Source organism: Neodiprion lecontei, chromosome 3 (assembly GCF_021901455.1).
Source record: "Neodiprion lecontei isolate iyNeoLeco1 chromosome 3, iyNeoLeco1.1, whole genome shotgun sequence".
In the NCBI taxonomy this organism is placed as follows: Eukaryota; Metazoa; Arthropoda; class Insecta; order Hymenoptera; family Diprionidae; genus Neodiprion; species Neodiprion lecontei.
The window spans coordinates 15455160-15465466 of record NC_060262.1 but is presented as its reverse complement, the minus strand read 5'-3'; the positions used below and the strand labels follow the sequence as shown (position 1 = coordinate 15465466).

The 10307-nt window shown below is 36.3% G+C and overlaps 1 protein-coding gene across 1 annotated transcript; it reads left to right on the top strand.

Annotated features, from left to right (window-relative positions):
• Positions 1-256: 256 nt before the first annotated feature.
• On the top strand, positions 257-7094 carry LOC124293439. Its single transcript, XM_046734296.1, has 6 exons — positions 257-425; positions 4078-4218; positions 4532-4584; positions 4767-4955; positions 5454-5610; positions 6786-7094. The coding sequence occupies exons 1-6, from the start codon at positions 257-259 to the stop codon at positions 6989-6991; spliced, it is 915 nt and encodes a 304-aa protein (XP_046590252.1). The 3' UTR covers positions 6992-7094.
• Positions 7095-10307: the final 3213 nt, after the last annotated feature.

Genomic DNA, 10307 nt, shown 5'->3' with positions numbered 1-10307 from the left:
ATATTGACGGATTACCATTAAATAAAAGTTGTTTCGTAAACCTATGGCCTATATTATGTAGAAGTCATTCATTGAAAGATAGTTCGCCGTTTATGGTCACGGTGTTTTGTGGAAAAGGCAAACCCGAGTCATTAGATAGCTATTTGCTTGAATTTATCAAAGAAATGAATTTCCTGCTACAAAATGGCATCGAACATAATAATCGAAGGTTACGTATAGAAATTGGTTGCATTTGCGTGATGCCCCTGCTAGGGCAATGCTCAAGATGATCAAAGGTCATACTAGCACGTTCGGTTGTGAAAAGTGTTGCATCGCAGCAGTTTCATTGCAAAGAAAACTGCATTATCTAGTCGATCAAACTAATCACCGTAAAAGATGTGATGAAGACTATTTTAAAGAAGATCCAGATACGGCGCACATCAAAGGTACATCGCCATTGCTTCATTTATTTGTTGGACTTGTCACGCAATTTCCCCTAGATCCAATGCACTTGATTTACTTGGGGGTGCTCAAGAGATTATTAATTAATTACTGGATCGAAGGACCAAGGCCTTGTAAGTTTTCAAAACAAATGTTGAAAATTATCTCTTCTGAAATTGAAAGACTGCAAGCTTATGTGACAGCAGAGTTTAATCGTAAGCCTCGAAACCTTGATGAAGTAAAACGGTGGAAGGCAACCGAGTTCAGATTCTTCTTGGTTTACTTAGGCCCGATCATCTTCCGCAATGTCCTAGATTCTAAGAGATATAATCACTTCTTGTTATTGCATACAGCTGTTTACATTTTGTCTAATGAGACTCTCATTTTGCGTTACCTTGATGTCGCGAGACTAGCAATTGAGAAATTTGTACGAAAGTCTGCTAATATTTACGGTCCTGAGTTAGTCGTATACAACGTACACTCTCTTCTTCGTCTCTGCGATGATGTTGAGCGGTATGGTAAATTGCAAGATTTCAGTTGCTTTCCATTTGAAAATTATTTGGGAAGAATAAAGAGAAAGATACGCGCAAAGAAGCTTCCATTGCAACAGGTTGTTAAGCGTATGTCAGAATATGCTAAAGCCAATAAAAAAAAAACACACAGTCCTGGGCGAAGGAAGAGATTCCGAAGGGTATTAGGTCACAGGGCGAGAATGCTTTCCAATGTGAGACACTAACCACAAAAAGGTTTAAACTGTCAATACAAGACCCCGATAACGTAGTAGAACTGAATAGTAAATTTTATGTATTAAAATCTATCATCTGTATAGATGGTGTGTACAAATGTGTTGGAATTTCATTTCGATACCTAAGAAATTTGTATCGAAAACCCATTGAATCTTCCAAGCTCGGTATATATTTTGCTAAAAGCTATGCTGAAACGATTACCTTTCCTGTCGATGAAATCTTATTCAAATGCTTACGATTCCCTGTGAAAGATGGGTTTGGGATTTTTACCCATACTGCATCAAAACGAATAATAAAACATGTAGTTTGCTTTATTAGGCTAATAACCTAAATTACCCGTATAGAAAAATAAACAGGTACTTTTTTTTCTTGAACTACAGCTCCAATAGAAGCAATAGTTTGATGCTTTACCTGAAATCTACTTCTCGCGTCAGCTATTCACGTGTACATAACTATATATAATTACTTTTTCGATTTGTAGCTGTTCGCTATTTGTTGTTAGCTATTCGACCGAGCCGCGTGGAAGGAGTAGATCGCTGTAGTTTCAAAAATGAGTTATTTGATTTATTGTTGTACATACATCTTATTTATTTACAGTTTTTTTTTGATATACATATATACAAGGTAGTTATTTCAATGGTTGCCACCCGAGGGAAGGGGTGGTCGTAGTCCTGTTGCACCGCGGTGGAGGCTGCAGCGATGAAGTGCATCGATGAATTGGTGCGGTCCTTGGTGGCGGCGTATATCGGCTTTCCGGAGAGCTAGGCTGTGTTGGAGGGCGTCGATTCTCCGGTACAGTCGCTCGTTGTGGAGACTCCCACTCGCTGTCAGACGGTGTCGTCTGAGTGGCCGTTGATACGTAGGTGGGTTGAGGCTCTGGAAACGGAGTGACCGCTGACGGAATGCTGCGGTAGTAACTTGGTGACGTTACTCTCGCTCTTCTTACGTCCCACAGCGATAGCAGGATCGCTGGTGGCCTAGTCAGAGGCCTTGATGGGAGGTCCACACGGTGAAGCACCCACGGGGCTGGTGGGTTGTGTGAACTTGTCTTTTTGGTTGGGCTGGCTGTTGCCAGTTGGATAGAGTCCGTCATGCAGTTGTCAAAGTCTGCTGTGGTCGTAGCGTAGCGTGGCGTTGTGTGGCGTAGCGTGGTGTAGCGTAGCGTAGCGTAGCGTAGCGTAGCGTAGCGTAGCGTAGCGTAGCAGTGCAGTTAGTTCGTCTGGTCAGTTTCGGCGAGACCGAAGTGTCCTGCCGATCGGTGAGATCGGTGGTCTCTTATCGCAGCCTCGGTTGGGCTTCAGCAGCGGGAAACCACGTTGGCTGATTGCGCGACGCGCTTGGCTGCGTGGGTGGCGTGAGCGGCGCGCGTGACGTAATACTTTCTTCTGTATCGCGCGACTAGAAAGCGTGAAACGCTTGTTGCGGTGCGTGAGTTGTAAGGCGCGCGGCCGACTAGTTGACTTCACAAGGTTGTTGTGAACAGTAGCAATCATGTTTCTCTAATATTTTTAAAAATTTTGCTTTCTGTCTTTTTTTTGTGTTGGTGAAATTATTCGTACATTTTTATGGCACATGACAATTCTACAGTTTCTGCATTAAAAAACCAAAATTTGGGCGATAATTGAGTTCTTGAGAGGTGACAACAGTAAAGAGTGTGCTCTGGTCCCTGTATTGTGGTTGACGGACAACAATACTTAGTGCTATTGGCCTCGGACAAAAACTGAGGAAAAGTTCACAAACCTAGTCCGAACGAATGCAGTTCTTGAACAATCCTGGCCCGTCTATGCCGTACATCGTGTGCTTGATACTAAAGGTATGTAATTTGACTGTTTTCTCAATTCTTCTTAGAGTTTTATTACAGAATTAGGGCGACTGGGCACTACCTAAAGGTGTTGCGGGTGGTGACAAGGAATTTAACCGACGCATGTACCATTCTTATGCAATTATGTGTGATAAACTGTATGAGGTGGCAAAAATTCCCTGTTTTCACTTAGAATTGCTTTGGTTAACAGACGCAATTCGATTTTTTGTTTCTTCCACCAGCGTCACTCTAATAGACTAATATCACACGGTCGAATTGAAGTATCTGAGGTATTCAATGCCAACTGAGAGGTCATTTTCCCTGACCCCCGCCAACTTGCTTCATTATTTTTTATATGATTCTACAACCTAAATAAAGCCCTCACCATTTTTTGAGATTTTTCGTCCTAACCATTCTTTTTTAAAAAACGTTACAAACCCTTTTGTGGTCCTAAAAAAACGCCATTTTTTTTTGCAAAAATTCACATAATTTCTGGGTCCCAAAACAAACGTTTTGAGCCATAGTTCAGAGTGGAGAATTGATTTTTTGTATTTTTTAAATATTTTTTGAGAGGAATAATTTTGCTTATTTTGTATGTATACAAAACATATGTTATAAACATATGTAAAAAAATGGTTTTTTTTTGGACCATAAAAGGGTTTGTAACATTTTTTAAAAAAGAATGGTTGGGACAAAAAATCTGAAAAAAATGCTGAGTGCTTTATTTAGGTTGTGAAATCATATAAAAAATAATGAAGCAAATTGGCGGGGATCAGGGAAACCGACCTCTCAGTTGGCATGGAATACCTCTTATGTATCAATTATAATATAAATCGGCTAGACGTTGGACTAAAGTATTATTCGATATTGAGTATTTGTAATTAATACGAAAAACCGATTAAAAATTGAAAATGAAATTATATTTGTGATTGAAGCATTATGGAAGACTATTTGCTGTAACTGTCGTTATTCAATCTAAATCTAATCTATTACTGGTTGAGAGTTTCACTTGCAGAAATTTCAAGCCATAAATGTTGATTTCAAATATATGCGTAAATGCTTAATTTTTTTTCATTGTCTTTCTGTTTAATGATAACATTTTCGTTATAGTTGACTACGATGTAGCAGCAGAGTACATGACTAATGTAATAGACAACGGAACTTCTGAAGACGGTATTAACATTCAGCCGATAACACAGAAAAAAGTGTCATCTGAAAACCTATCACCAGACGACGATACAGTTGAAGAAAGTGAGCCTTCAAAAAAGAAAAGAAAAAAGCACCACAAACACCGTAAGCATCATACAAAAAGTAAACGCTGAAAACGTATCAGTTTATCCAGTGATGCATCGAACAGCAAACCCAGTAGTAACTCTACTGCAAGTAGCTCTCAAGGATTCGTCTCGGATCAGGAAAACCTAATTCAAAATATCCCATTATTCAAAAGAAGTTTAACAGGCATGGGGCAGGATAATTCAATCATTACGAAGCAGCGTAATACTACCAATCTAGCCGACAATAGTGCACATGCTGGATTGTTAGGTTTGGCTCTGTCATTTTCCAGCACAATTGTGCGCTCAACACCAGAAAGAAACCTTGGATATTCAAATGAGGCAAGTGAGACGCCGCGGTCTTACAAATCATCAGTACCGCCTTCTTGTCACTCAAGTCCGCATGTAAGAACACCACAAAGAATTCTTAGTCATCAAGATGTCACAAGTGGACCCTTGCAGTTGAACGGTGCAATTTCGGATCCTGTTGTTACACAAATGCTGCGAAAAATCTTTGAATACTTGCAGTATTTGCAACAGCAGATGGAGCAGACTCAGGTCGCTCTAGCCACAATGGCAAGAGCTAATCAGGCCCAAATAGCCCAAGTACAAGGTGCTCTGCGGCCAGAATGTTTCCCTGAATGGCCCATTTCTTCACTGGATGTCTTCGATGCGTTCAATGAGATGATACAGATTGAAGAGCACCGTAGTTACCTTGTAAGTGACTTGTATAATCTACTCACAATTCATTCTGGAATTCGCATACAACTATGTAGTTTAAAAAATATGTCTGGTTCAGAATATCTTCTTGAATTTCTTGATAATGTTATGTTGATTATGTCCGTATTTTGTATTCCATTTGCTCGATCAGTCAGGGAAACATTTTTTTGTTTCTAACTAAATATTGTATAATACACAAAAAATGAACATAAAATCAACACAATATTAATAGAAGTTGGTATATTCGGAGGAAAATAGTAGTGAATAGGTGGATAGCATTTCTTTGGAGTTGGATCGACAGCAATTATTGTGTAAAAACTTATGAACCCTGTGACACGAGTTGTAACCCATACATTTAGGCCCGACACATTTGGTGTAGATCTTACTTCGAAAAAGATTTGTCTGTATATTCACGAAAAAAAAATTTAAACCTGGTATACAATTATATCTGAACAAAAATATAATTTGATTTTTTGATTCATTTACTTTCTGTAGGTCCGAAGGCTTTCGACGGTAGGTGGCCCATCACAGCGACAAGTTGTCATGAATATGATGAAACTTTTGATGACGAATACTTTGGCTATGGAGTACAACTGGGCGGGAAGAGAAAAGAGATCATTCAAAAAAACTAAATTAAGGTATATTATCATTGGTGAGTAAAAAGTCTACGTTTCACGTTTTCTTCATATTGCCCGTAACTAATAAACGGCCAAACATCGATTCTTCTCCTTCAAACCTAGTGAACCTTCCGTACCTATACAATGAAGCGGATGATAAATATATATTTTGTTATAAGAGAATCTGTGTTTGGTTTGAAATGGATTGAAGGACGTATTTTTGTCAAAGTTTGTTATATTTATAACGAGAAATCGGTTGGCCAAAAATGTTTGAATATTAACTGATGCTCCTTCGATCTAAAGCTACAACATCTGAAACTATGAAAAAAAATTATGAAAAAATGTTGAATTAAATCGTGAACAGTAGTGTTTGAAATGGAGAATGTAAGGCAAGTAAGCCGAAAGCGCAGCTATTTCCAGCTGTATGTCGAATTCCAATGAAATAAGCACCGTTTAAAACGTATTGACTCGATTTATTATTATGAACTATTTACATTTAGCACGACTTTTACTTCATGAGAGGTTATGCCCTAGAATTGCATAGTGTCCTTGCGAAGCAGTAATAAGGAGAAAATCAATTCAATTCGAATAGAATTTTGATTTTTATCCTCATTCAAATGTTATCTTACAACTCATGTTCAGTAAACGTTGATACAAGTATTTATGATTATTTTAAATAATAGCATGACTATTTTGACATCGAAAAAGAATAACCTTTAATCTTCGATGGTGTAGACTCAGCGGTTCCACAATACGTCTTGTATAGAGCTTAGAGATAGAAGATTGAAAAAATAAGACATTCACACACATATAATAGGTAAATGGTGAATTCAGCTTTCCAATAGTATAAACTCCTCACGATCGGAATCCTGCACCTAATCAGTTTATTACAATTAAATTTCGTAAGCTGCTGCTGCTGCTTTCTTTTTGCACGATGTGGTGGAAACACGTATATAATATTTTGCTTGTTCTAATGCTTTATAACTGCATTAGATTCTTTTCACTCATTTGTCATTCTTAATCTCCTTTGTTCACTCTTCAACAAATAATTCAAGGATAACTGAATAAGCCTTTTCGTGCACTTTGGCATAATTAACTCTGGACTTGTGATTGTGAGTGGTTCTGTTGCGTTGAGTAGAAATGATGTCTATTAGTGCACATAATTGAGCCACCAGATAATGAACAATTTTTTTTTCACATCTTGTTTCAGAGGCTGCAAAATTGGCGTGTAAAGATAATCCAGTCGAATCTTCAGATTTAATTATAGAAAATGCGATAAAGGACTGGTTGAAGCTAGCCACAAGTAGGTATACATATTCAATTGCGGGAAAAAAATCCGGAAATGGACCCACGCAGCATCCGCCTTCACCGCCCCTACCACTGCCGCCGAATTCACCCAACAATCGCAGGGTATAGCAACAAAACGTTAAAAGATAGTCCGCTATATCGTTTCATTGTAGTTCTTCTTCTTGCGTGCCATTTTAAAACTATTTTAGTTGTTGGGATCATTTTTTTCTTCTTTTAATTTTGGCTACATGCACTCTGTTCGTACCCATATTTTTTGAGTTCAGACGAGTTATTCGTAGTACCTCACTTATTCGTACTACTAACAATTTTTCACATTTAATTTCTTCTTTGAAAGTATAAGTCCGATTCACTTCTTGCATCCTATTATTTTATATTAAATTTGAGTTTTTCTTTTAACCACACCGAAACAAGTACACAATTTTTAAAAGTGTATCTAATTTATCTACCTTATTGCTCTCAAACGATTTTGCACTTGCATCAGTCGTAATACCTATTTGCCAAGAAAGTTTTACCATGCTACTTTATTTTGACAAACAGTTCTATTTTTATTTTGGATAAATCTTTACTTCGGTGTTGGTGATCTATATAATCAAAATATAGCTGGCGCTCATACGCGTTCTACTTTTTTTTCAATTTTTTAAATCATTTCATGAATCGTTTTAGTGTTACATTATCATATCCGTACATGTGATACCCTATTAAAATGTATATTGTATGTAAATGTATGTGCTATGGTATGTACATTACATATTTGATATTTTTTCGAACCTTCGAGATATATGATGTTTGTTTACAAATTACCTAGCCTTGTGATTGGCGATAACACATGTAACTCGTTGATCCAATGCGTTCTATATGTAATAAAAATGTAAATGGCGTAAAATGAATATGATATATCAATAGTTAACTACTTGTGTTTGTTGTTTTTTTTTTTGGTTTTTTTTTCTACTTTTGGAAATTTTTTTCTAAAATGGTCAAGTACTACATTATCATAACCGTAGATGCTATCACTATCGAAAATATAAAATGTACCGTTTTTTGTTTTAAGCTTTATATAATATATTAGGGTTTTGCAACAACTCACTCAGCTTTATGATTCGCAAAATCGTAAGTCGGTGATCCAACGCGTTCTATGAAATACTAATCTAATCGGTGCAAACATGAATGTGATATATGAATAGTCAACTTCTTGTGTTATATTATTTTTGTTACTTTTGAAAATCTTTTTCTCAAATGTTTAAGTACTTGAAATGTAAAATGCATCTCTTTTTTTGTTTCACAATCTATATATGTTATATAGTATATAGTATTTTATTTTAGTATAGCAGAGAAATATAGTGTGTACATGTGTATACATATATATAGCAAATATTGTTCCGAATGACGAAAAAAGAATGCTGTCTAAGTTTAAGCACTCAATATTAATATTTAGAGGTGCATCGTCGCGATTTTGTATTTCCCATTTACATAACATGAAATTTTTTTTTTGAACTTTGGAATCTTATAACTCGTCAAGGCTTTAGTGTACTGATGAGACATAACGTATTTTTGAAGTGAATCAAACGCTCTACAAAAACGTAGTCATGTTATGATGAATCTTCTCTTTCAAAAGTTATTTAAGGTGTCTAAGGTATTTATGATGGTAAATCACTTTTTGAAAGAGTAGATTTATTATAAAATAATAAGGGTCTTTCTTTGTAGAGCGTTCAATTCCATTCAAAATTATGTTCTGGACTTATCAGAACGCTAATGCGTTGACAAGTTATAAAATTCTGAGCTTAAAAAAAAAATTTCCCATGTTATTCAAGTGGGAAATGGAAAATGACAATGATGCACCTTCAAATATTAATATTAAGAGCTCAAACTTTGACAACATTTCTTTTTCGTCATTTCAAAAAATCTTTGCTCCTTGAATTAAGAAAAAAAAAATACGACTTTCCGATACAGTATAATATATTATAGTATGATATTTTGTACTCTTTTCAGCATTTAAGATATGATGCATTGTTACGAATCACCTAGTCCTGTTATATCTGTAATTCATCGTTTTAAAAGATCAATACATAATACTTACCTTACTCAGATCACCCAAGCTTCGATTATTCTAACCTAATAGTTTAAACGTATAGATACGCGGAATTTTTCACCGAATTATACTTCAAATTTTAAATACGTTTTCCCTGCGTCTTATATACGATTATAACTATGTATAAATAACATCATATCTGTATATATTACCAATCTTCTGATGAATGTATGTGAATTCTACAAATATCCGCATCGTATTTAAAACATTCGGGGAAAACGTTGTTATTGTAGCATATTTCGCCGATACTTTTCGATCTATTCAACGGTTCAACCTTAGAGTTTTTCCAACGTGGGGCATCTCCACGACATCTAGTAAACGAATATGTATACAAAATAAATACTCTATGTATTGTAACGTTAAGTCTTTTCTGCCCCTCGTCGAGCGCTAATTTGTAACGCTAAATGTTGTTACTTTCGGATGAGGACTTACCGTTGACACTTTGGCGCGATTCTCTACTTATCCGCAATATTAAACTACAACAAAATAATTAAGTTGGGCGCCAGACGCGTAGCGTCGATTCTCAAAGAATAATATAAATCAATAAAATTAACACAAGACCGTGCAAAAGGGATAAATAGAGAACCCGTTGTATGGCTGGCTAGGCACAGGTACGATCGCGTACATCCCGGTAGAGTGGCGGAGTTCAAGGCAGCTAGCAGTAATTCCAGAATTAAAGAAAATAACCAAATAAAGAATAAACTCCAGTTAAAAGGGAAATGAATAAGTCAATCGATCATATATTGTCGAGAAGGTTACATGAGTGAGACAGGCAAATAAGGTGGTATCGATAGCGGTAGTTGATAAAATAAATAATCGTTGTTCACAAAAATATCGGTAGAATAGCAGTAAACGGTAGCTTTAACACGAGAGACGGTAGTTAGCAGAGAAAAATAGACGTAGGTCGAGAGAGGCGATATAATGCAAGATTTGACTTAAAACTACACGTCACTGGGCGACGTGATCTTACCCAAGTTGCAAATGACGCTACGAAAATTATTATTCTGTTAATTAGAACGAGAGAGCTTTACTGCGATCGGTAGAAAACAACGTAACGGTAGTTCGATAGATGATACGTCAAATTTACCATAAATCATAACCAAGATGAGAGATTGACATTTAGTAACAATTTACCAAGTTGGCAAACGATCGACTAGGTAGCCTTCGGTAGAATTATTCATACGGTAGATTCGATAATTACAATCGTTACATAATTGAGGAATTAAATAGTGAATTCCTAAACATAACTTTTGAGAGAATACCAAAATACAAAGTTATGAGAGTGAGAGAATTTCGGAGAGTTTACAAAATAAAGAAATATACGAAAATACACCGCAA